Below are 27,843 nucleotides of genomic sequence, written 5' to 3'. Positions count from 1 at the left end.
AATGGTCCTACTTGGGACTGCTGTCAGGGTTGTGTAGTAATAGTTCTACAGCATTTGTAGTTTACTCAGCATTCTTTTAACATGATGGTAATAGCCCCAGAGCACTGAGTCGCCCACGCGTTAACAAAAGCCACTAAGTTTAGGAACCCCAGTTCTGCCAGTGCGTGAGTTACTCCCCAGTTATATGGAAGGCCCTTTGGAGACACTGCGGTCACTCTTTTCTGATTCTAGATCAGAACCCAAAGACAAGATCAATGCTCGTGGCCAAAAGTGGTCTGTTCAGAGACAGAAACAGTAGGTACAGAGTCTAGACGTTTTCTGCAGTAAATTAACGAAAGCCTGATTTGTGTTAATGTGTTTGATTCCCTTCCTAAATTTGGTTTCTTTCTAGCTTAGCTTCCGTCTTATTTTTATTAAAAGTTTTAATTATAGAATTAATAAATTTAAAAACGGGCACGCAGGTGTGTATAAAGCTGCTGCCCCACCCCTCCCAAGAAGCTCTTGTTAAGGGTTAGGGTGTGTCTTTTTCTTTTCTTTTTTTTTTTTCACCACGTGACCTCCTCCATATCCTGTGACTATCATTAAAAGTATAATCAGTCATTTTAGAAGCTACCAAATTCAGACCAAAGTGCTGTTAAGCATGTGAGTGGACAGTGAGTTTGGTTCTGTTCATAGTGATATTTGAATTTTGCACAGACTTTTTATTGTCCGGTGATGCATTTTTTAGCTAGGAGTTTCAAAATGAGGTATTCTCAATTGTATCTTGCTTCTTCATTTATTAATACTTGTGTATGAGAAATATCCCTTCATCAGTGATTGAGTTACTCTTTGAGGTACAGTTCTGAACAAATAAACATACCTTCACAATTTTTTTTTAATAAAAATGAATCAGGTTTTGTTAGAAGGGATGCTTTATGTTAGACGATTTTTTCTCTTATAAGTCTTTCAAAGCACTAATTTCCCTAAATTTAGATAAAACACAAAAATCAAAGAATGAAAGTAATTTAGGTAACGTCTTAAAATGACCCAAGCTATAGCAGGTTAATGTGTAATTCATTTCTAAATGGGTTCAGTTCTTATGGCTATAGGCGTTTGAAAAAGTTATTGAAGGCTTTATGAGCTAAATGATGGTGTTAAAATTTGAACCAAAATGAGCTACAGAGCCCATCATCTTAATTCCACCATGCTGCTCCTGCTTGTAGGAAAGGATTCCAGGTAAGGCGAGGTGTGGAGATGCTAGGAAGCTATTGCGATGGTACAGCAGTCAAGTAAGTGACAAGGCCCTATGTAAGATCTCATACAGGGTGTAGGCAGCTCTTACCTTTGAAACTGAATTTAGTCTGCATTTTTTAAGGGTGGAGGGGATTGACCTCTAAGGCTAGGTATCTTGGCAAAGAGACAAGTACCTGGCATTTCCGAAGTCGGAACCAACAAATTTAGTGCTGTTTGTACAGTATATAGATCCAAAAATTGTGTGCACATTCAGTGATATAAACGACTTAAGAGGGCAAAAAGAGGTGTTTTGTTTTGTTTTGTTTTCATCTCATTTTTCCCAAAATCTTGAAGGTAAGTGTTTTAGGAAGTAGGCAAAGGAGGTGTCCTCTGCATTTTACATGTGAAAAAGGGTCTCCCTCCTCCTGTCCCTCATGTCAGGGGTCAGGTGCAGATCTCCTGCTTGAGTCTGCAGATCAGGACTCTTTGCTTACACTCCTGAGAATGTGAGTACTTTTGTTTAGAAGGATTTGCAGCAAGATACTGTCTAGTGGAGTGGATGAATCTGTAAGAGTAAATTAAATTTAAAAGGCTTGGGGGAGGATGACCAGCTGTGGGACGAGGCTGCTGAATTATCTGACCTCATTGATGTAAGGAGGCTATCTCACGTCTTTTGTTTACGGTCCGCTGTAGGGCCCTGGACAGCAATTCTTAGAACCATATCCATCTGTACAGCTGCTAGCCTGGGAACTGGTTAATAATAGATCCAAAGACACAAAAGGGGTTTTCATCCTTCATTATGAAATCATCCATTTTTCACTGGCTGTGGGGTTTGTTCTTGCTGGGATACAGAAGAGGGTGGTAGCACCATTGATTTGAGCAGCCTGGTATCAAATTGTGTTCACAGATTATAATACGTCCTGTGATGTAGGAAAATATAATTTTGAAGTCAGGGCCTTATGTTGAGTTGATGATGATATTCACGTGTTGTCACAAGACCCAGGACGGTCTTTCTTCAATGAAGCAGTGAAGCACAAGAACTACACAGTATTACTTTTATAAGTGTGTGTGATGATATCTTAGTTTAACCCATAGAGCATGGACACCACTGGCTACAGAATTGCTATCATGGAGGTGGGGATGGGATGTTTAAATACTGAAATACAGGAAGTAATCTAAACCAGGGATTTCTATACCTTTTTCTGGTAGAACTCAATCTAGAACTTGTTTACGTTCCCACCCAAACCAAAGTAATACATAAAGACTCACTTCTCACCAAATTTGGATAGGAGGTGCCTGAAGAAAGTTGTTGATGATCTGGGTAGTATGCGGGCGGTATGAAACGCAGTTAAATGTTCAGCAGACTGAATATTTTGTCTTGTGAGGAAGTGATTGATTTGATGTATTTTAGTGCTAGAAGTGGACAGTGTAGAACACGGGAGGAAAGGGATAACGCAAGCATCACAAAAGGCGAAGAGAAAGATCCAGCGAATCAAGATGGACATCTTCTTTACATTAGGCTAAAGATTGGCTTATTTCCTTATGAGGAGAAATTAGAGTAAATACAAGGTAATAGTCTTCATATTAAAAAAGTACTTAGAGGGCTTCCCTGGTGGCGCAGTGGTTGAGAGTCCGCCTGCCGATGCAGGAGACATGGGTTCGTGCCCCGGTCCGGGAAGATCCCACATGCCGCGGAGCGGCTGGGCCCGTGAGCCATGGCCGCTGAGCCTGTGCATCCGGAGCCTGTGCTCCGCAACGGGAGAGGCCACAGCAGTGAGAGGCCCGCATACCGCAAAAAAAAAAAAAAAAAAAGTACTTAGAAAGCCATAAGCAGGGACCGGGAACTCAAGACCTGAATATAGGCATTTCTCAAAAGAAGAAATGTGGGGAATTCCCTGGTGGTCCCGTGGTTAGGACTCTGCACTTCCACCGCAGGGGGTACTGCTTCGATCCCTGGTCAGGGAACTAAGATCCTGCGTGCTGTGCAGCGCGGCCCAAAAAAAAAAAAAATCAACTTGTAAAAGAAGAAATGTAAATGGTAAATAAACATGAAAAAGACTCAGCTTCAATAATTAAATCAATAGAGAATAAAAATCGTTTGTCATTTTGATATTAACAAATTAGCAAAGTTTTCATTTTTTTTAAATGATCATGCACATTGCTGGTAGGAATTTTGGGAAACAGGTTCTATTTTACTGATGGAAATTATAGAGTATCTTTGCTGGATGATACAGCAAATGCTTTGGTAAAAGTACATGCTTCTCGCTCTAGAATTCCCCTTCATAAAATTTATCCTAAAAATTAAGGATGTGCAGGAGGATGTAAGTATAAAAGTGCTCATTGCTATCTGTAATGGTGAAAATGTAGAAGCAACTTAAGTGCCCAATAAAAGGAATTTTTAAAAACCTGATTGGGGACTTCCCTGGCGGTCCAGTGGTTAAGACTCTGTGCTTCCTCTACCGGGGGCCTGGGTTTCATCCCTGGTCGGGGAACTAAGATCCCGCAAGCCGCAAATATCTGATTGGTTCACACAGTGGCACACTGAACTTGATGGTATGGGACCACACTTACCGAAAAAGAAACATTTTCCCAGTAAACTGTTAAGTGAAATTATGGGTACTGTGTAGTATGCATATTACTATTACTATTATAATAGTAATAGTACTATTACTATTACTATTACTGTAGTATGCATATTACTATTACTACCCAAATCCACTTTAAAAGAGAGTTTGGAGGGATAAAGACAAATATATTCACGATGGTTGGTTCTAAGTTGTCTTTTTGCCTGCCTTGGTTTTTTCTGATTTTTCTGTAACAAACAAAAGGGGGAAAGGAAAGGTGTTTAACATTCATATATAATGTTAACTTCTAGTGAGCTGCACAGTAATCTTGAACAAGCATGGCTGCTCAGAAGAGGCTGTACCTATTGTTCCAGAAGCATCAGGGTTTATGTATTTGAGTTAGAAATGCCCGTTGGCTCTCACCCGGTTATGACCATGGAGTCTGGTTTTAATTATATAAAATGGCATCTTTCATAGGTAAGGGAAACAAATTCCAGCCATTCCGGGGGCAGGGGAGGGGAAGGAGCAGAGAGGGGGGAAGAGTGGGGAATATTATATATATTTTCGTTTTACTGATTTATATTGAAAGTAACCTTGGGATTCAGAGAAACACTTTGTTTTGTTTTCTAGGCCAAACACCAGAGCACCCTAGAAAGCATAATTAAAAGAATGCTCATGTTTGACCCAGTCCCTGTCAAGCAAGAGGCCATGGATCCTGTCTCGGTGGTAAGTTTTCCAAAACCGAACACCTCTTCTTACTTATTCCAAGTGGTAATAACTCTACTGTGTGTTGTGTTATTCCTTAAAGCCGCTCGTTACTGGACAGACATTTGATAGGCAAACTTTTCTGAAAGCCCCTGGTAGTAAGTGAGGTAAATACCCTCCTAGCAACTGTGCTGGGATCCATGTTTCCTTAAGCCCTGTGCCCCAAACCCCCACCTGCCCCCAAGATGTGATCAGCGCAGAACTTGGGCCACAGGAGCATCTGCTCACAATAGAAGTAGTTTTACAAAACCCCCTCAGTTACCAGTTTTTTAGTTTGAGTTCTCAGGATTATTGGTTTTGGCAAAAATAAGTTTGGCCAGATTAATTTTTTAAAATTAACGTGTATTTAGGGATATTAAAAAAAAAACTGGTATGCAATGTTTATCATGATTAGGAAGCAGTTTCCAAATGTACCTATACGAAATCTGCATCAAGAACGAGTTTACCCATAATTCAAAAGGAGTCGTGTACCGCAATGTTCATTGCAGCTCTGTTTACAATAGCCAGGACATGGAAGCCACCTAAGTGTCCATCGACAGATGAATGGATAAAGAAGATGTGGCACGTAGATACAATGGAATATTACTCAGCCATAAAAAGAAATGAAATTGAGTTATTTGTAGTGAGGTGGGTGGACCTAGAGTCTGTCATACAGAGTGAAGTAAGTCAGAAAGAGAAAAACAAATACCATATGCTAGCACATTATATATGGAATCTAAAAGAAAAAATGGTTCTGAAGAACCTAGGGGCAGGGCAGGAATAAAAACACAGACGTAGAGAACGGACTTGAGGACACGGGGAGGGGGAAGGTAAGCTGGGATGAAGTGAGAGTGGCATGGACATATATACACTACCAAATGTGAAATAGATAGCTAGTGGGAAGCAGCCGCATAGCACAGGGAGATCAGCTCGGTGCTTTGTGACCACCCAGAGGTGTGGGATAGAGAGGGTGGGAGGGAGACGCAAGAGGGAGGGGATATGGGGATATATGTATATGTATAGCTGATTCACTTTGTTATACAGCAGCAACTAACACACCATTGTAAAGCAATTATACTCCAATAAAGATGTTTTAAAAAAAAGAAGCGTTTACTTAGAGGTGTTTTTCACTTGAAATCACCACCCAGACTATATAGAAGAGTTTCTTAAACATGTTTGTGAATGTCGTTTTTTTTAATACTGGAAGAAAAAAAAGTACTCCATTTTATCTCATGTAGTGTTTAGGCTGTCCTTCAAGGAGCTGATTAAAAAGATGAAAACTGGGGGACGGGGGAACTCCTTGGTCCTTTTGCATGTAAAAATATATTAAGAATAAAGTGATTTGCTTAAACTTCTAGCCGCCATATGGAGCTGTGACGGGAGAAGCTAGGGAAAGAATGAACTTGACCCTGATGATGGAATTTCGTATCACTCAGAAAAGTCTGTGACTGGGAGGGAATTACGTTCACTGTTTTTTTCAACACCTTAGTGCTAAGCTAGCCCCTCCTGTAAGCCAGGCGCCTCTACATGCTTCTCGGCCACCAGGGAACAAGTAATTAGTCCAGGTGTTTATAGAGGTGCAACACCAGTGCTATGGAGGTGGGACATGGGTGACAACAGAAAGGTGTCCATGACTGCAAAGCAGGGAGTGGCTGAGACTTGAGGAGATCTGGTTTAGTGAATATAACAAGGCCACGCTCCCAATTCTGTCCTGCTCTTTTCTTCCATGGGCTTGGAAAATACTCACAAAGGGAAAAACTTGGCCTGAGTTGTGTATCTGAAGGTTGGTAATGACACGCTTGCAAAAATTAGATCATCCTTATGCACTGGCTGTGGAGGTTCCTGCCAAAACTGTTTATACAAGACACAGGGGTCACTCCGAGGCCCTTGGAACTGAGTTGCCATGGAGATTCCTGTGCCAGTGAAGTGTTTACCACTGTGTACAGTGAAAAGTTGTCAGGAAATAACATTCACCTTCCTGCATGATAACTGGATAACTGCGTGTCTGAATATGATAATAACAGAGCAATAAGAATTATATTAATCAAAAACTAAATGGACTTCTAATGTTACTCGTTTTGTCATCAACCCCTTCCCCCAACTACTGCATGATCATATTGAAAGAATATGAAGGTATAAAATTTCCCCGTTAATTATATCCTTGAAATATGAATAGGTTTTTAGTACTGAAGAATATGATTAATTTGATAAATGATGCAGGACCATCAGTGATGCATTTTGTAATCAAGCATGAGAATGTGTCACGAGAGCCTAATTTAAAGCTAAAATGAAGTTGGCACAATACAGTGAAGTGCAAGGAAATACACTTTGCCGAAAAAATGGAAATAAGATTAATTTGAAGTACCGGTTATACTTGTAATGCTGGAACTTATATTAATATATGGAGTTAAAATATGTAGAAGTATTTTTGCAATTAATGGTCTTTTTCTCCTTCATGCTCTAGTTTTCAACTTCTGCAGATGCTTATAGGATTTAATTACATTGTCTCACCAAAAGGTAGTTTCAGTCCTTATAATAAAGTTTCTTTTTCTTAATTCAGCAAAACCTCAGTTAACTAAAACATTTGGGGAGCAGGGCATTGTGATTATTTTACATGACAAAATTAAAAGCTTTTGTTTCCACTCTTAAATCTTCCTATTTTATCTTTCCTGCCTTCATAGGTGGAGTATATGAAACCTGATTTATTGTGCCTTTTTTCCTTTTTCCTTTTTAATTCTGCCTTTGACCTGAAGGTTGAGGTCTTTGTTTATTCAAGTCAATGTTCTAAACATTAAGCCGTAGACATGTGTAAGATTCTTTCTGTTTTAATTCCACATATGAATAAAAATATTTTACAGAGACCTATTCCCCTCCCCCACTCCTTTTTCTTAAAAAGTGAGAAGAGCAGAAGCAATCTGCCTATTTGGTATTTTGCTATAGTTTAGAGAAAGTGAGGAAATGTCATTTTTCTCTTGCTGAAGTATAAGCCTTCATACTTCCCACTAAACCTTGTGCCTTGAGGCACATTAGACTTTGGATTGTCAGTCCTGTTAAGATTTGCAAGAATGGGGAGCAGAGTACACCTGCCTCTGTGCCGTGGATCTCTGTTACTTACTATCAGTACGATGCTGGCAAAATCATCAGCAGCTCCCTGAGCCTCCAATTTTTTTTTTTCTTATTTGTGAAATTGGAGATTTTTAATTTGTAAAATGTGAAATGGCAGGTGTATATAAAATATGCCCATAAAGGAGTTGTTTTTACCGATACTGCCAAAGAAGTTTGAAAATTAGAACTTAATTCAGGAAGTGAGAAAGAATTTTTAAAAGTATTCCCTCATATTCTTTTCCTACAGGAAGATTACTTTTGAAGAACGTGTATTTTTTTTCTTTTTCTTTAATGAAAATTATCATCTAACGGACTCCTTAAAGATTGAGAAGTACTTAGAAATCAGTAGTCCCTCTGCTGTGTTCTGACAGAAACTTGTCATGACTTTTCTGAGCCTGGTAGAAAGAGAGCTTTCTGCCTTTGTTTGCGTAGAGGGGCATGACATTTGCTGTTTCCAGCGAGTTTGTTTATAAATGCACCACGCCTTCCTGCACTTGGAAGCCCACCCTTGGTATGAAGATTCCTTTGACTTGCCATCGCCCTGTAACGGAGGGCACGTGGTTTTCATATGAATGAACAGTGAAACAGAGACTCGTCCACGTTTCATGGAGTCACTCCATCCACTTAAACCATCTTGTAGTGGAAAACTCACCAAAACTATTTCCAATAAAATGAGAAACTATTAATTCTCACTTTCATATGAAGTGATAGCACTGGAAAATTATCCAACCCCTGTGCCTTTTTCCTCACCACACTTAAAAAAATCATGTTTTTGAGAATCAAAGAATTGGTATTATCCTGAGCCTTGTCAGTAGTAAAACCTTGCAGGGAGAGCCTGTTGATTCACATCGTCCGTTCATCCGGTGTTCTTTGAGCACCTGGGCTGGACCCTCATCTCCCAATCCAGTGACAGGAAGCCGCCAGCAAAGAAATAACCCACAGCGCGGAGGTGTGAACACTTGAATGCGTGTTACAACAGAGGGAGAGAACTTTTCTTAACAGCAGATCTTCTGGAAAAGTAAACCCATTGCTGCCGCTAGTGGGGGTCAGGAGTGGGGCAGCCCTGCGTGAGTCTTGTCTGCAGGCTGCTCTGTTCCCGCGAACAGGGCTCCTTGAGTAAGCAGTATGCATACGAGCCAGTGGATGCCTGGCAGTGGCCGGAGGCCCTCTTTCTGCCTCATCAGTACTTGCCTCTGATTTGGATTTCACTGGTGCAGCCACACTTATCTGCATTGCTTTGTTAGAAGACAGGAATGGTCTGGAACAGAGAAGAAGCAACTATTACCAGGGTGTATCCACCCAAGGTACACACCCTAAGCAAGCCCGGTATCAGTCCTTACACTGTGGAGAACCAGACTGTTGCAGGCTGATTGCAGTGGCTTATATGCTCCACCCAAATAAACATGTCTCATAGAAGGTTCTGGTAAACATTGCTATGAAATTTGCTAGTGAGACAGTTTGAAGAACCACATTTCTTCACCCTTTGGCAAGGCAGTCGGACTGGAAGTTGTTAATAGTGTACTCAGTCGTGTGCCCAGGTCCCAGCAGTCCCCCTTCTTTTAGCCCTAGAGTCTTACAAATACCACATGTCCAGTATAGCTGGCAGGGGGCGTTCACGGGAGGGCAAGCTCTCTGCAGAACTGTGCACAATGTTTGTAAAACTTAGCTCTATGTGTGGATGTTTCTTTCTTTATGGCTTGAGAAACCTGAGACTGTTATTAAATTTGCAACTCTCCCAGGTTCTAAATTCCTGCTTTCCTTAAACTCACCCCACAGATAGAAAAATCCAACAATGACAGCAATAAAAGTATGTCCTCATTTTGCATCCTATGTAGCTGCCAATAAGTTGGCATTAAAATCTAGGTCATAGGAATGTCTTTGAAGACTAGGGCTGAAAATAAGGGAGAAGCTACAATTCCGTGAGTAGAAACAATGAATACTGCCTCCCATTTCCTGGAGTTTTTGTTTCTCATACCAGAACTTTTGCCCTTTAGAAAATTGTATCAAGATGGTTAAACTTTAGAACCAGGAGAAATCTTTTTTTCGTCCTATAGTTAATTACTTCCTTAAACCCTCATTGTACAAAGTTTGTAATGTTTTGTTAGCAAACCTTGTGCCTCTTTTTCTTTTGCCTATTTCAATATTTAAATTTAAATCCATTTCATATTAATATTACTGTATATTTTGGGCCTCTCACCTTGTGTTGCACCTGTGTGTGTCTAGTTCTAAAGAAAGGTAGAAACAGTCTTTACCTCATTTGATCCTTAATATGTAATTCAAAGCTATTTTAAAAAAACAATTTGTATATTTTTACAAATTCATGTTTCCTGATTTTATATCCTCATGTCCTTGTTTTTAAGCAGTATTATTAGTGAAAATTCTCCCCGCCCCCGTCTTTAAATTGCATTTAAACAGTATACCATTTTAATAATAAAAATTAGTATTTTTATTCTGTATCTCTGTCATTTAGAGCCAGGCTGTTCCAAGAGTGGTCTGTGGCACCTTAGGTCACTCCCCAGTAATTCAGAACCTGCCTTTTAACAAGATTCCCAGGTGAATCTGTGTGCTCAGTAAAGTTTGAGAAGCCCTGATAGGGAGCATCAAAGCCCATTGCAGTGCACACCTCTTGTATAAGGAAGGAAGACAAGGGACTCCCAGGACTACGGTGTGTGTTAAAGTTCATCACATAGGTATCTCATTGAGTCCAATTTTAATCTTAACCTCACAACCTCCTGGACGGTGGGTATCCAATACCACCTTGACAGATTTTGCCATATCCTCATGGCTCCTGCGCTCCTAATATTTATTTAGTAATTTTTCTTGCCCTAGAGATAGAATTGCTTTTTAACATAATAAAGTTATTTTAAAAGGGAACTTTGTATCACTGCTGTAAAAGTTATTTTAAAAAGGAACTTTTTGTCACTACTACTGAGAAACATAGTTTTTTCTTAATGCACTTAAATAAACACATAACTATTCTAAAGCTCTGTGTCTATCAGAGAGATGAACACCAGACTGCAGGAGTCACTGTTCCATGTGGTTATGTAGGTTACGAATGAGGATACAGGTAAAGAAAGAGAGGACAAAAGAACAAAGTGCATCTTAACGATGAGAAACTGACATCAAAACCAGATTCAGATAAGTACTTGCCTGTCCCCTTACTTTCCAATACTCTGATGCTCAGTTGGCCCAGAGAAGGGATCAGGCATCTGGAATTTTAAAGCAGCACAGCTGATTCTGATGCATAGTCCGGTGGAGATTTACCCAGTGAGGCCCAGAGAGGAAAAGGGTGTGATCTCAGTGGTAATCCCAGTCAAAAACACTGCTATTCCACAGTTATTTATAACTCAAATTCGTGGCCATTGGAGGGGCTGGGGAGGCTCAGAAATTAATAGTGCATTTAAGCTGTTTCATTATAAGGCCCCACTGGTGGGTTTTCTCACTTGCATCATGAGCTAGTGTTGCCTCAGAATCACAAACACATCGGATTTTAGAGCTGGAAGAGAGGCACAGTATGTTACTTTTCACTTTCACTGTAAAACATTCAAATACAAGTAATGTTCTGCAGGCAGACTTGACATGTTACCACTAAAAATTTCAGTTTCCCTAAAATGCCTACAAGTAAAGAAAATGACTTATGTTGAGTTTAATTTTTTTAAAGCATTCTACAACAGAGTTTTCTATTTTTTAATGTTAGTTAAGGTACAGAAGTAATTTTAGTGAATTCCATGGCCAAGGACAGAACCCATAGTGTGCAATTATGATTGATTTATATTTAAAGCTGGTACATGAGTTAGATTACCTTGATATTATAAGAGAGAAATGAACTTGAAGATAAATTAGGTCAGTTGTGGAACAGATCTTAGATATGGGAGGAAAACCATTGGTGTCTCCTCCAGTATCTTGTTCGGTTGTCCTGCAGCCTCTTTTGATGAGGGGGGTAGCAAGGTGGAAAGGAGAAAAGGCAGGACCTCGGCTCGTGTGCAGGTCCCTTCCAGCGTCACGTGTCTTTATTTGAGTCCTGTTACATTAGCTCATTCTTAACAGTTCTGTGTCATCCACAAATTTGGAGATTAAGTCATCTTCTACAGTTTCATTCAAACTGTGAATAAGTCCATCGCACAAGTTGGAGCCAAGAACATAATCACCCTCCTGTGGGTGGCCTTCTACCGTGTATAGGTGTGTAGGGTGACTGGCCATCCTGGTGTGCCTGAGATTGAGGCATTTCCTGGGATGTAGGACTTTCAGTGCTGAGGCCGGGACTCGTAGCATGGATGTGTCAGTGGCTGAAGACCATCCTAAGGTACTACCATGCAGCTCTGCTTGTCCCTGGTACGCACAGCGTATGAGAAACGTTCAGTGTCTTTCTGCTGGGCTGGAGGACACTAAAGGCAGGGAGAGTATTTCCTGCCAAGTAGGAAACCCCAGCAGAAAATCAACAAGGTTAGCTGGCTTGGCTGATTCTTGGTGAACCTCAATGCCAGCTCCTAATGATAAAGGCCCATAAGCCTTCTGTTTCATGATCTATTTTAGAATTTTTCCAGGTATCATCCTCTGCCTTAACATTGGACATGGCCATAATCGTAGAATTAAATTTGAGATTTTTCGTGTGACACAGTTATCACATTAACTTTATTTTTTTATTTTTTTTTATTTTATTTTTGCGGTACGCGGGCCTCTCACTGTTGTGGCCTCTCCCGTTGCGGAGCACAGGCTCCGGACGCGCAGGCTCAGCGGCCATGGCTCACGGGCGCAGCCGCTCCGCGGCATGTGGGATCTTCCCTGACCCAGGCACGAACCCGTGTCCCCTGTATCGGCAGGCGGACTCTCAACCCCTGCGCCACCAGGGAAGCCCACCACATTAACTTTAGTACTTACGTTTATTAGACCAGCTGTCTCTCATAGCATTGTTTTAGGGTTAAGCACGTATCTAAACCCAAACCACTTATTAAAGTCCATGTGATTGAAGGTGCCTTGTTGTATTTTTTCATCTTAATTCGTGTTTCAAGCAAACACACTTACTTGGCTATTGATACATTTCCGTATTTCTTTTCCAATAGTCATACCCGTCTAATTACATGGAGTCGATGAAGCCCAACAAGTATGGCGTCATCTACTCCACACCGTTATCTGATAAGTTCTTCCAGACCCCAGAAGGCCTGTCGCATGGGATGCAGATGGAGCCGGTGGACCTCACCGTGAACAAGCGGAGCTCGCCGCCCTCTGCCGGGAACTCCCCCTCCTCCCTGAAGTTCCAGTCCTTGCACCGGAGAGCCTCGCCAGGGCTGAGCCTGCCCTCGTCCAGCCCACCGGGGAAGAAGTACTCGCCGCCGCCGCCGCCCGGCGTGCAGCCCTTCAGCGTGCCGCTGTCCATGCCGCCTGTGATGGCTGCGGCCCTCTCCCGCCACGGCATCCGGAGCCCCGGCATCCTGCCCGTCATCCAGCCTGTTGTCGTGCAGCCCGTCCCTTTCATGTACACCAGCCACCTCCAGCAGCCGCTCATGGTCTCCCTGTCGGACGAGATGGAAAATTCCAGTAGTAGCATGCAAGGTAAATTCTGCCACTCGCCCACACTGCCGCCCCCCTGCTTAGTCCGGACTTACCGGGTCTTCACCAGATAGTCTGGGTGAGGGAGCAAAGGAGGCAAGGGGCCAAGAGCTGTTGCACTCTGAAAAGGAAATATTCGAGTTAGAGTCTGCCTAAGGCATTTGCTTTTTTTTTTTTTTTAAGTGTTGACACTGGAAGATCTCCCAAGAATCAGGCTGTCTGTTAAATGCCATGAAATGATTAGTTTCACTATATACTTGTCAACTTGGGGATAATAAGAATCTTGACTTTATATTTTGCTTTATTGAATACCAACATGGTTCTAGGTGCAAAAAGGCATTTAAGAAATACCTTTAGACCATGTGATAACTAATGGCTATTAAAAGCCACCTTGTTTACTGACTGGTCAGAGGCAGAAGGCTGGGGTAACAAGGAGATAACCAAACGTCATGAGGAAGAAATCCTTTGGGGGCTGATGTCTTAAAAGTCCAGCTTCCTCCATACGGTGCTTGCTGACAAAGTAATCGTTAGGAGGAACAAGAAGCGCCCACCGATTCATGTCTGCTGTCATTTTGCCAAAGGCAAATAGATACACATCAGTGTGGTAGCTAGAAGCCGTGCAATAAGCTTTTAAAGGCTGAAATCGGTAAATGGTACATAGAGTAACTTTTCTATTTTTATTTTGTAGTCCCTGTAATTGAATCATATGAGAAGCCTCTATTACAGAAAAAAATTAAAATAGAACCTGGGATCGAACCACAGAGGACAGATTATTATCCTGAAGAAATGTCACCCCCTTTAATGAACTCAGTGTCCCCCCCGCAAGCACTGTTACAAGAGTAAGTATATTGAGGTCTGCCTGGCATTTACGTAGCGGCGTGCATCTCGGAACTGGAATGGAAGCTGGAGCTTCCCGCTCAGGATGTGGTGTGGATTGCCAGCCGGGACTGCCTTGTCGTTCGGGGCAGCCCCTGGGCCAGATGGGAGAATCTCTCCAAAAACTATGTGCTCTGTTACATGCGTTACGTCACGTTCTCAATGATTTGGTCACACATGATTTTGCCACTTTACCCCAGAAATCATTTTTATCTTGTTTTTTTCCATCCTTCCAGACTATGTGTATATAGTTCTCCCATCATCTTTAGCCCAACATGGATTGAATTTGGTGTTCTAGATATTCTACTTAAGGTTGGATCCTGGAAATGCTTCATGGGATCACATATCGTCCTTCCCATTGTCAGTTCTCATAAAGTGTAGTGTTTCTGTGGTGGGGAATGGCTTTTAGTCAGAATTTTCTGGGCCAACCACAAATCCAAGAAAGATACTCCAAAACCAGTCCCATGGCAACAGAAAGCGACCATGTTGCTCAGAGAAGCTCGGCGTTGAAAGAACTGTTTAGTCTCCTGTCTTTCTAATTGTGACTGCCCTAGAATGTTCGGTCTGCTTTAGAACCACCATCCAGTAGGAAGTTTACACTACTGGTCAACATCCAGGCACCTGAACGGTGGTTTAACTTGCTGTGTGTGACGGTGTCACACACAGTCTAAATAACATCATTACTGAGATTTGCCACTAGAGATGCCCTTGACTTCTACCAGTGATTACACTGGAGGCTGTGTCTGCAGTAGGTACAAACGTGGCCTTCGGATCCAACATCTTGGATCCCAGCTCTGCTCTCCACCATGTGTATGACCTTGGCCTAGTCACTTAATCTCGTTGCCCCTGCTTCCTCTTTATTTTCATTATTGGTTGTAATTATTTTTCTTGTGTTATGGTCTTTACAACATTGGATTTAATGGCCAGCTTCCTAGTACAAAGGAAGTTCAACAATTACTGTCTCCTCAGGGTCCCTTCTATCACCTTCCTCCCCACATACCCTTTTCTCCAGCATTTCTGCCCACCTTTCTGCTTTATCTACTGCACTCTTCTCCCTTACGTAATGAACTCTGTAACAGAATATGAATGCTCTGGTTTTAGAACAGCTATTTTCTGGAACTTAACATGTATTCTGGTTGTATCCACATTCAACCCAAGGAGGTGCCTTCATAATAGCTCATATATCAATTGTCATTTGCATCAAATCCGTCCGCTTTTTTTGCGGGGGGTGGGGCGGCGGGGGGTCGTCATCTACGCCTTGATAGATGAAGAAGAGAATGAACCTTCTTCCTCAGCCACATCAGTAGGCAGACTGTCTGATGGTCTTGTACATTATTGCCCTTCACAATTGCATAGTGCCTCCTTACCCCCAGAAAGGAACTTTTCCAAGTGTTTTCAAAGGAGTTATTTCATTCTCCCAAAACAAGCAGGTGGGAGTCAGAGCAAACAACTGATGAGCCAAGACATAAATAACTTGCCTGTAATCATACCATTAACAGCAGAGGGGGCCTGGGCTGATCCCCTGCTTCCAGACGAGTGGTCTTCCTGCTATTTTTAGGCCCTATCTAGCTGATTGCATCTGCTGCTGCACTAAGGGAAAGGAAAAATAGACTAACCAATATGGACACATCTTGTAGGCTGAATTACCTTTTTTTTAGGATGTCAGATGTCTTTGGTGAGGTAACTGGCAACATAGCTTGTACCTGCACAGGTGATGAAAAAGATGCTATAAAGCCAACTGCCCACATAGCAAGGGATCCATTGACTGAAAAGGGGGTTATTCCAAAGTCTAGGTTATTATAAATTACAGTGTAACACATTACGGAAGAATAATTGAAAGCAATATTCTGTGCTCTGAATGCTGCTGGAAAGAAAACAGCTTTTCTCTTTTCTTGCTTCTTTTAAGTAACGTTCTTTTGATGATCTCAAGCTCAGTGGCTTTTAATGATTAATGAGTAATGTGCTTATTCTAATGCTGACCTAAGAATGCATTTGCCTCTCAGAAAATTGAACCGATTAGCCACAACTGGGACATGTACCCTTCAAGTAATTCTCTCACAGATGTGATTAAGTAATGTCTTGGAGTGTGCCCAGTAGCAGCCCACATAGGAAACCAGCTAGCCAGGAAAGAATCACTGGAATACCAAGCACCTGGTACCATGTCCATGAGGCAGCCCCAATAATATTTGCCTTAGGAAACCCTTCCTTTACAGGGGCGGACTTTAAAATACAGCTTTGAAATCCATTTGTTTGATCATAAAGTTATAGCTTTAGGATTATTTTTAAAGGCACTCAAAAGTATATCAGATTTCTTTTGTTATTTACATGTGTGAAAATTTATTTAGAACAAAAAGTTTGAGGATCAGATTTCCCCCATTGAGTTGTGAACAGGAAACTGTAGCAAACACAAGAGGGATCAGCTTAACTCAAAACAATGACCAGGTCTCTGATATTTACTAGGCATTCTAACTTCTTGGTTATAATGATCCCAAACAACCTCCTAAAAAATGAGCAGTGAGGAGACCAAGAAGAGTGAGTGAGATCCCAAGATCCTGAACCTCAGCCTGTACCAATATCCGGCTCTTTAGAGAGAGACTGCTGACCCCTCTCAGAGTGATGCTGCCTTCCAAGGGAGATGTTGGCTAGAGTAGAGATTTCCTGAGCTGGTGTTAGGACATCCCAAAAAAACTCCTCATGAAATTCAACCACTGTAGGGGCGAAGTTTGCTCATGGGTTTCTGCACCTTGAAATAGTAACAGCTATTGTTTAGCAGATTTGCATCTGGAACAGGTGTTGTTCTTAAGCGTTTTGTGTGCATTACTCACAGCAGCTTTCTGAGATCGCATGACTATCATCCCCTTTTACAGAGAAGAAACTGAGGCACGGAGAGCACGAATACCTTGCCGAGGGTTATAGGGACTATTGGGACGGAGCTGGAGCGCACAGCCTTTTAGGGTACCTCTTTTTAGGGTAACATTTTCACAAAATGAGCAGCTGGAACAGCAGTCATAACTACTACACAGAAACCATTAGAATCCCAACTCATAAAATCGAATAACTGGGAGAGACTTCTAAAGTTATCTGGGATTCTCTCCCAGGGTCCCAGAGGCACATGAGATATATTTAACTGTTCATTTTTTTTTTCCCCTCAACATTTTACTTCCTGAAGTTCCCTTAATGAAGATGAAAATTTTCAGTCAATGGCATGAAAGTTGAAAGTTTAAAATAAACTGATAAACTGTTTTCTTTTTATTAAAGGTCTTAATAATCGAGCTTTATAAAAACTCTCTCACTTCTCCATTTTCTCTGCTATTTGTTTGTACATTTATATAATTGAAGTTCTTGTTCTCCCCCCCCCCACTAGTTCATGTTCCCTTTTCCATGTATCTAAACTTTATTCTTTCATATCATCCCTCTAAGCATCAGGGTAGGAAGGTAAAGTGATACTCAAAACTGACAGTTTTCTTTGCTAATCATAAGTGAGAAATTAGTGAAGTCACTCAAGATAAAATGCACCTTTTTATTCTCTTCCTAGTCACTTCTTTGGGTGCTTGAAAAAGTTGTTGATAAGGGACATGTATTTACATTTTTACCAAGATAAAAAACAAGCTTCATTCAGTGACTCTCTTGATTTTTATGTCTAAATTTTATTATTCTTTATCTCACAAGACTGTTTACCCTCATCAAATTCCTTTCACCAATCTTTTTTCCCCCATACACTCTTGTATAAAACATTCACATGTTATTTGGAATATTTTAAGAACTTTAGATTCAAATTTAAAAGACAAAGAAGTCTTTCATTGCAGTTAGAGGCCAACGATGGATACATAAGCTTGTAATGTATCAAGTAATTAGTTATTAGGAGAGCAAATGGATGGATTAGAACTTGTTAATTACATCAATCAGCGGGGGAAGCCTGAAAAAACTACAGATTTTTCCTAGCTCTTCCCACCTGCCATTTCTCTCCACCAACTTCCTTTCTGAAAAAGAGAAAGTTCATAGTAATGGTGTGTAACCTGATTTGATTTCAACCCCCCTCCCCCCCTGGAAAGGTGTGCAGGTGCAGGAAGGGGAGTCTGGGTGAGGAGCCAGGAAGGTAGGGAGGATGGTGGGCAGCCAGTGAGGGAGCCGGGGCTGCACCTGGAGCCTGGGTCTTGAGTCCTGAGTGAGGGGCTTCCTCGCCTGACCACTAGTAGCACTGCCTGAAGTTCTCTCTCAAGGAGGAATAATAGTGACAGGAAAGGTTTGAGTTTGTGAAGACAGTAGTGCCAACTTTTTTTTGGGGGGGGGAGATAAAAATCAAATGTAAGTTGAGCCTTTTGAAGAGACTCAAACTAAATGCCAGTTATGTAAAGGATAAAATGTAGATACATCCGACAGCGTGGTTGCCTGAGACTTAGGAGTTTGACCGCTTACATTTTCCCCTAAAGAATAATAAATGTGAGAAAACATAGTATAGCGTTCAGCCTAGTACCACAGAATTCTACAAGAAAGCAAATTTCTATTAAGGGAAAGAGACTCTCCTAGCACTTTGCACCTCCCTCTAGTGTAGCCCCTAACCCTTCTTACTGTCATTACTTATCTACATGTCTGTCTCCCCCTAGAGTGTGAGCTCCTCCAGGGCAGGAACCCTGTTTTTATTCATCTTTGTGTCCCGGTGCCAAGCACAGTGCCTGGCTCATGGTAGGTGCTCACTCCATGTTTGTTGAATGAATATAGCAGTGCTTCTTGGGTTGATCCGCTAATTTCTTTTTGTTTATTTTGTTGGGTTTTTTTGTTTGTTTGTTTTTGCCCAGTGTTGTTAATGCTTTTGGTACCCTGAAGGAAAGGAAGAGCCTTTCACTCACCATTTTGCATTTGGCATCGGCTTTCCTAGGAATCACCCTTCAGTCATCGTGCAGCCCGGGAAGAGACCTTTACCTGTGGAATCTCCAGACACCCAGAGGAAGCGGCGGATACACAGATGTGATTATGATGGATGCAACAAAGTATACACTAAAAGCTCTCACTTGAAAGCACACAGAAGAACACATACAGGTATTAGAAATACAAGACTCGCTTCATCTTTCTTCTTAAGAAGTACTAGCATGGAATGTTAAGACAAATGTTCTAGCTTTCAGAGATTATTGTAATGAAATTTTTTCAGGCATCTTGAAAGTTACCATAGCTACAGATGTCGCTTGTCAGTTGTGAAAAATGAAGTTTTCGATAATGATTGGTCTTTATAATAGAATAGATTCAGGGTTATCTGTTCAAGGCCCCTTGCAACCACTTGCAGTTCTGTGGTCTCTGTAGTAAGAGAGAGAGAAGGGCATGAAACCTCCACTGAGAACAGAGGGGGAAATTGCCCTTAACCATGGGCCTGTTTCATTAAAGATGTGGCCTTCATGTAGGCTGTCACTTAGTAAATGTACGTTATCAAATTCACAATGGCAAAAAAAGAAGAAAAAAGTTCTTTATACAGAACAAGTAAATGCAGCAGTTTATAGAAATGGAATTCAAATGGAAGACAGTCATCGAAGGAAAGAAAAGTGAAGATATTTGGGTAATTATCGTCTTCTAAAACTGAGGGGACTTGTAGGCGATTGCCTGCCATATTTGTTGTAGGATATTTCCAGTTTGCCAGGCGTTGCATATAGAGCGTACAGACAGGTCTTATAAAAATTGTTAAATAGGTGAGGAAAACATAAAATTGTCCCCTGTGCTCAAGAACATTTTGTAGCAACACATCTTAAGGAATTCATACAAAAATGTTTTAAACAAACCTGATGAATTGCAGTTGGTATTGGTGATGAATGTTTATGGAAAGCCTCATCTGAGCTGACCTCATACTCTTGGATGTGAAATTCTAGTGTAACAGCAATTTCCCTCTCTGTACATTTCCTTAACCTCAGAATGTAGAATATTTGGAGGTTTGTGAGTCATTCTTGTTAGGAACATTTACAAAGAGAAGAATCCGGGGTTTGGAAGAGGAGAGGAAGTAAAGTGTCTGGCAGAGTGGAAGTGAAGGTTTGCCGTGCATCCTGGGAAGGAGGCAAAGGAAGCCGAGGGGATCCAGCCGCATACAGTGTTCCTTGGCCTCCTCACAGTGTTGCCACGGAGAGAGCTGAGGGTGACAGCCTTGCAGTTAGAGGACCACCCAATGGGCAGTGCCAGATAGACTCATGAAAGCCTCCTCAGGGCACGAACGGGACCTGAGAGGTGGATGTTACCAAAGGCCAGCCTAAGAGTAAAAAGACATTGGATATCTGGGTAACGATTCAGATGTAAGAAAAAGAACTCTTAGCATGTATATTCTGTGCAACAAAGCAGAGAGTATAAATTCTGAATATGTCATTGAAATGCCAAGGAATTACAATCCTTTAAGGTTTCTAGAAAACAAGGGATAGTAAATGGGAATGAATCTGTCATGCCCATTACCCAATATTACTGATTTAAACATGTAAAATTACCGTTAACTGCCTTTTTATTTGTAAAGGCCTTCATACTGCTGTCCTCGTGACTTTCCCACAAAGGTCTTCTTTTTCTCACCTGTAAGTTATCGTCTCACAGGAGAGGGTTGTAGAGACCTGACTTCTGACAGAGTGGGGAGGAGTTTACTATATTTTCCGTACGTCTGAATTAAAGCATTATACTTAGGCGTTGTTGTTCTTGACTAAACAAAAAATAAAATGTTGAAATCCCTGATGAATATTTGTTGCTAGGGACTTAGGGACTTCACATTTTTAGAAAACTATTGAGAAGAATAAGCAAATCCCATAACTTTCAGTTTGGACTTCTCTTTGAATGGATAGCGCTGCATGTAGCTAAGCTCCTAAGTAAGTTTACGCCTTGGAGGTCAACAAATACGGATCACCGGGTATTAAAAACTTGCTCATTGCCTCCTTTGAGGGCAAAACCAAAATTCTTTGATAGCCCCTCAGAGTGGATTTCAGTGCCATAAATATGCTTTAGGAACTCTTAAAATCCCCCTCCCCCCCCTTTTTGGGCAGAAAGCCAGTTTCATATTAAGACAATTAATCTGTGTTTCTCATTTGTCACCTAGTGGTTCAAGGGACAAACGTATGATCCTATCTTGGAAATAATGTTTGTCAAGAGCTTTAGCTCAGAAATATTTACTGTCTTTAATGATTAATATCATTTTGCTCTTAGAAAAAATCAGCTCTTTTTTCCCCACCTTTCTGCAGGAGAAAAACCCTACAAATGTACATGGGAAGGATGCACATGGAAATTCGCTCGGTCTGATGAACTCACGAGACATTTCCGAAAACATACTGGAATCAAACCCTTCCAGTGTCCAGACTGTGACCGCAGCTTCTCCCGCTCCGACCACCTTGCCCTCCATAGGAAACGCCACATGCTCGTTTGAATGCCTCTATCTCCCGCCTCAGCGTGGCTCCCACTCTCCCAGCTCTCTCTCTGTCCTCCCTCCCATTATCTAACTCATCTTTTTACATGTACATTTTAATTTTGATTCAGCTGGTCTGAATCTCTGAATTTATATCATTCAAACTTCCATATGGTCAGTAGTAAATATTCTCTAATCTTCCCTCTCCTTGCCACGGGTCAGACCTAAAGAATGTGAACAATTTTTTTTTTCTTTTTTTTTTTTCCGGGGATGCTAAGCAAACCCTTCTTAGAGATACGTTTAATGTAATGAAAGCAAGGGAACATGTAAACTAACATAACCAATTGCTTCTCCATGTAATCCTCAAAAGAATGTCAAAGTAAATGTATTAGAAATACAGTATCCAGCCTGCTAGTCCTTGCCAGAGGCATCCAGACCTCTGTGCTCTGTGATCGAGTTTGGTGCTCCACAGCAAAAAGAAGGGTGGAACCTTTCACAGATTAGCTAGACATGCAACAGGCTTTCAGACTAGTACAGTCAACTCTTCCATTGTCCTTCACAGATCTGGCTGGTCAATTTGGATTTAGCACTTCATCTAAATGTATGTCCGTTACCCTCCTTTGTGCCTGCAGCTACTAAGGAGGTCTTTGCCACCAGGGAGGTGAGCCAGAGCTGCTGATTTAGGTGGATGATGTCTGTCCATTGAGGGGGTGGATACTGTACTTGCTAGCGTGGAGTCGGAGCAAAGGGGCATGCAGCAGGGGCAGAGCAAGGCGGGCAAAGGAGGAAGCCAGCCATTCCTGCTCGCCTAGGGCTTTTTGGAGACAATTCATCATTTGGTTCGCTGGGCAGTACATTCCCAGAGCTTCAGTCTCTATGCACATTCAGCTGTGCGGAACCCTACTGCAAAGCCAGATTCTGATGGGGTTCTCCATGCACCTGTCTCTGTTTCTACAATGTCCTTAATGTCGATTAGCAAGCATTGATAGGGATGCCACAAAACTATTTGCTCAGTAATGGGAAAAAATCTTTTGGATAAGGGTATGAATGGTTTTCTTTAATGGCCTTCTTTTACCCCACCTACTTAACAGCTTTTTTTTGCAAACAGGGAAACGTTGAGTGGTAATTGTATTCCCCTATCAAATTAATCATGGAGGCTTCATATGGAGACATTTCTGTGTGAGCTGTAAGGTGCCAAATTGGCTGTCATCTGTGTACATGACACACACCATAAATAAGCATCTGCTAACGCTTTAGTAGATTCCTTCAGTTTAAGACCTGAGAGACACTATTTGTAAATATAAATAGTTGTGAAGCACACATACCTTTCCTGGGGGACAGATTTCTGAAAAATCTAGAAAACCACAGTTCAGGGATTCATAAATGTAGCTCAAATTCCCAGATGTTTACTGTTGGAGCCGGCAATCTCCTATCACTATCAAGTATCCTGTCAGAAGAACAAACTGAAAATGACTCGTGTTTATGTTGAAGATTAATAGCACCATCATTTAGGGGAAGTTTTGCAAAAGCAGGCTTTTGAGCACCATAGTGTAAATGCCAGTAAAAATAATTTGTGCGTGGAAATGCCATTGGTCCTAAATTTGAAGAAAGTGGGCGACGGTGGTGTAGTGTGGGTGCATTTAAGCAAATGCACCTTCATCCCTCGATAAAGGATGGAGGAGCAGAGAGAAGAATGGAATCCTGAAGATTCATCCCAGCCACAACTCAGGATCCAACACGACCTTAACTGGGAGGAATACACTGTTCAGTTGTTTTTTTTTAAGACAGTGCGTGAGTGATTCTGGAGGCCTGCGAATCGTGTGGGGGAGCGTACTTTGACGGCGCCGTGTTAATAAAAGTTAGTTGTAGGGACTGCACACCTAAGAGATCCCGCTCGTAAGCCCTCGGATCCAACTGAAAGGAGATGTAGTTGAGAAATGCAAAGTAATTTGTCACGGGGGCACTTGGTTTTCCTTTTTTTTTTTTTAAGCACTGCAAAATTTGTTTAGACTATTAAAACATCCTTATGAGGCTTTTTTTTTTTTTTTGCAACTATGACATGAATCGAGGGATAAAAAAAGAATGGCTCTTGGAAAAGTAGGTATTGTCTGTATTGTAGATGCTTAGTCCCATTCATGCCAAAATGTTTATTGCTTGAAATGGTTCTTCCACAACGCACCGAAGAATTAAGTTGGAGTGCAAAGAACATTTTTGTTTTAATGGAGATAACCAGTTTGTGTGTGTTCTAACCCATCTTGAAGGTGGGAAAAGGGGCAAGAAAGGATAGAATTGATCTTGGAATAATTAGCTGTGAGTCCAAGTCCAGCTGATAGAAAGCTTCGTGGGTTCTCATGAAATTTGATGTGTGCGCTATGGCATATTGACTTTTTTTTTTTTCAGAAAAGCAAGCAATACCCTGCGAAGATGTACATTACTCTTCAGCTTGCTTAGATTATACTAACAGTTCACTAACAAAGATACATTTCAACTCAAAGAAAAGCAACCCAGGAAGCTAGTCTCTGTTCCCATGCTGGTCTATATACTTTAGTTACCAATTGGCTCTTAACCAAATTTTCCTTTTTTATATATATTTGTATTTTACTATGATAGTTGAGAAATTTAGTCTCTTAGTAATTTTTAGCTGTTATTGTGGAAGACCTCCAATACAAGATAAGGTACCCTTGAACGTGTGGTTTTAATGATATGCCATGTTACTATCAATGGTGATTTTAATTGCAATATTTTAAATTGATGAGAATGATTTGTAAACATGAAGTTAGTGTTGTGTAAATTCTGTTTATTATAGAATTTCTTTGATTATTATCCAAGTGTCATCTTGGGGGAGAAGTCAGAAAAATTAAATCTGTAACCATCATATTTTAGAGTTCTAAAGTGTGAATCTATATCGCAAATGGGCATTAACATTCTAAATCGCCTGGTTTTGAGAATGTGTTAGCATAGCTATGTTCAACTAAGGAAGTGGTAAATATCAGAAGTTTCAAGAGCCTTAGAACAGATTTACAGGGGAACTATATATGAATGTGTATATTTTATTAAACACCCATCTGCACTATCAGTGTTGCACTAATGTGGAATTTGAAAAACTATATTGCTGATACTGTATATCTACACATCATTCCTGATTAGATTGTTTTAAAGACAATCTCAAAGGTCTAAGGTTTTAAAATAATTTGATTGGTTTGAAAATATACAGTCATCTTGAAGGAATTGCTGTCATACATGAAGTTGCTCAGAGTGGCCTTTATTCTCTTGTTGGTCAAGGTTAACAAGTTCTAAATGATTGCAAATTCACTTAAATAATACATTTACAAAGCCATTTTACATGAATTAAACGAGGGCTACAACAATATTATGTTTTACAAATACTAGCACTTTTTTTTTTTTTTTTTGCTGTTATGTACTTAGTGTTAGAGGGTCAAAATAATCTTTCTGCTTAGCATCTCTTAAACCATACCTGCAAGTATAGCAGGATTATTACATTTACAGTACTTTAATACTTGTATAAACTATGCAGAAATTTTTAATAAAGTGTAATATATTTTATAAGCTAATAAGACTGAATGGGTAAAGGTTTTTAGCATGCATTAGTATACTTGCAAATACTGAAACATTTTGGTAATCTTTCTTACTAAAGATGTGAATGTTTAATGTTCTTTCTCTGTTTCTACTCGGTAGTCCAATGGGAATTCAGTAATGACATTTTGTCATGTCAAACTGTGAACATAAATTTGTACTGTACAGTCCTCATATACTATATACAGTATGCAATATATGTATTATATACTTGTTAATAAAACCATCAGAATATTACATGTGCTCATGTGATTACTATGTATGCAGTGATCACTAGGAACAAACCTTAGCAAGGTAACATGTAAGAGGCCCTTACTTAGAAATTGCAAAGTAAATCACCCTTTGATAGGCAATCATTAATGGAAGGAAAGAAAAACAGATCTAACTGGAAAATGCACTATATGAGTTAACTCAGCCCTAAAGCTATGTCCCTGGTTTTCTGATAAGAAGTTTTCTAAGTACAAACCATAAACTTGTAGACAACCCAGCATAAACCTACAAATTCACCTAGTGCATTCTTGGAATATTTTATTGTTTATGACCCTTTCTGCTTCCAAAAACAATTTTCAGTTTCTTATGTGTAGTACTTTAAGTTTTTAAATAACGATCAGGATTCGTAGCTTGGGCAGTGGAGAATCAGGAATTAAGGTAAATAATTCTGGTAAATAAAAACACGATTTTTCAAGCCTTCAGGAAGCCATGTCCATGGGCACTGCTGTGTCCTTAGCATCACAGGAACAAGTAGTTTCTGGTGGGCATTTAGAGTTCTTGTTTAAGACAAAATGTCTACTCTCTTGCTCCACCTAAATGTAATTGAAGCTAAGATACTGGCTTTTTAGGTCTCTCAGCAGCTTCCTCCAGCCAGACTTCATCTTAGCATAACATGAAATAATGTCTGACTGGCGCTTGTCACGTGACTCAACTTCGCAGGTTGGAGAGGGGAAGGAGGACGGGCTGGAGGCTTTCAGCCTTCTGCGGGCTCTCCATCAGCCTTCTCCAGGGAACGTCTCTGCTTTTATACTGTGATAGTTGACTGCAAACTCAAAAGGTATTTATTATATGTGACTATGACATCCTAATGGAATATCACCTTGGATTAGTCCGAATAATTGGCTGTAATTCTCCCACTATATTTCATATATGGGTGGGATGATACTTGCTGATTTCAAAATGAGACCCAGCCTTCTAAGGAAATACTTTCTTACAACTGGATTCTGCCTGAGTGAGTGATCAGAATGGTGACAAATGTAGATTTTATGAGAAACTAAATTCTTTGAGGAATGGTTGAACAAATTAAGATGTTCAGCACACACACACAAAATATATAATCATTGGCCAATATTTTTTTTGTCTGTTTTACTGTACGCGGGCCTCTCACTGTTGTGGCCTCTCCCGTTGTGGAGCACAGGCTCCGGACACGCAGGCCCAGCGGCCATGGCTCACGGGCCCAGCCGCTCCGCGGCATGTGGGATCCTCCCAGACCACGGCACGAACCCGTGTCCCCTGCATCGGCAGGCGGACTCTCAACAACTGCGCCACCAGGGAAGCCCCATTGCCCAATATTTTAAATGCTGTCAGGTCAAAGAAGGAATTAGGAGCCTTGCTGGGGGCAAGTTACCAAGTCTTCAAGGAAAGAAGTGGCTTTCAGGGATGGGTTGAGATGGTAGTGAAAACACATATCTATAGGTGTCTAAGTTGAACTATTACAGACCAGAGTGACCTGTGTGTATGTACCAGACAACAATGAATTGCCTTTCAAGGGTACATTTATTTTAAGATGTGTAAACCGATCCTGTTACCATTTCCTTTTATCTGAGCTGATCACAGTCAGGGTGGCTGGAATGAGACTGTATATGTAGAGAGTGACCCCCAAGTAAAACTCACATGCCGTAATTAGAATTCTCTTTAAACTTACTACTTTGGTGGGGGGGCGGTTCTCACCAACTTTAGACATATTTATTGCTTGTTTGTTCTGTTCCTGGGTTTGCATTCCCCGTGGGTGTCCTGAGTGGTCTGGGTTAAGGATAGAAGACAGCAACTGGATCTGCAGGTTCCTAGACTGTATCTCTCTTTTACACTGAATACATTCAGTGTTTCTTCCTTCTCAAGACTTAGTGTATTAGGGTTCTCCAGAGAAACAGAACGAATAGGATATATAGATATAGATTAGGATATATAGATATAGATGATATAGATATAAAGAGATTTTTTCTTTTTTTTTTTTTTTTGCTGTACGCGGGCCTTTCACTGCTGTGGCCTCTCCCGTTGCCGAGCACAGGCTCCGGACGCGCTGGCTCAGCGGCCATGCCTCACGGGCCCAGCCGCTCTGCAGCATGTGGGATCTTCCCAGACCGGGGCACGAACCCGTGTCCCCTGCATCGGCAGGCAGACTCTCAACCACTGCGCCACCAGGGAAGCCCTAAAGAGATTTTTAACGTGGAATCAGCTCACATTATTAGGGAGGCTGAGAAGTCCCATGATCTGCTATTTACAAGCTAGGAGACCCAGGAAAACCAATGATGTAATTCTAGTCCAAAAGCCTGATAACCAGGGGAGCCAATGGTATAAAGCCCAGTCCAAGGGCAGGAGAAGACCAACGTTCCAGCTCATGAAGACAGGAAGCAAAAGAGGCAAATTCCTCCTTCCTACACCTCTTTGTTTGATGCAGGACCTCAGTGAATTGAATGATGCCCACCCACACTGGGGAGACAACCTACTGAGTGCACAGATGCAAATGCTAATCTCATCCAGAAACACCCTCACAGACACACGCCCAAGTACTGTTTAATCTAGGCACTCTACAGCCCAGTGAAGTTGACATTAAATTAACCGTCACACTCAGGAATTCCAACA

The 27,843-nt window shown here is 41.2% G+C and overlaps 1 protein-coding gene across 3 annotated transcripts in view; it reads left to right on the top strand.

Annotated features, from left to right (window-relative positions):
• KLF3 (KLF transcription factor 3) overlaps positions 1-25,227 on the top strand; it is a 36,849-nt gene extending 11,622 nt beyond the window's left edge. For 2 of the 3 annotated variants that reach the window (XM_027103171.1, XM_027103170.1), the window contains 5 exons: positions 4,407-4,502; positions 12,686-13,175; positions 13,861-14,011; positions 18,925-19,085; positions 21,236-25,227. In XM_027103171.1, coding sequence (XP_026958972.1) covers positions 4,446-4,502; positions 12,686-13,175; positions 13,861-14,011; positions 18,925-19,085; positions 21,236-21,417 — 1,041 coding nt within the window. In that variant the 5' untranslated portion in view covers positions 4,407-4,445 and the 3' untranslated portion in view covers positions 21,418-25,227. The remainder of the gene's footprint in view (positions 1-4,406; positions 4,503-12,685; positions 13,176-13,860; positions 14,012-18,924; positions 19,086-21,235) is intronic. The other variant, XM_027103172.1, reaches the window with a different exon arrangement.
• Positions 25,228-27,843: the final 2,616 nt, after the last annotated feature.

Source organism: Aethalodelphis obliquidens, unplaced genomic scaffold (assembly GCF_003676395.1).
Source record: "Aethalodelphis obliquidens isolate GAN/ISIS:26980383/991018 unplaced genomic scaffold, ASM367639v1 scaffold6, whole genome shotgun sequence".
Classification (NCBI taxonomy): Eukaryota; Metazoa; Chordata; class Mammalia; order Artiodactyla; family Delphinidae; genus Aethalodelphis; species Aethalodelphis obliquidens.
Note: the sequence above shows the minus strand (reverse complement) of the source record. Positions and strands in the feature narration are given on the sequence as shown.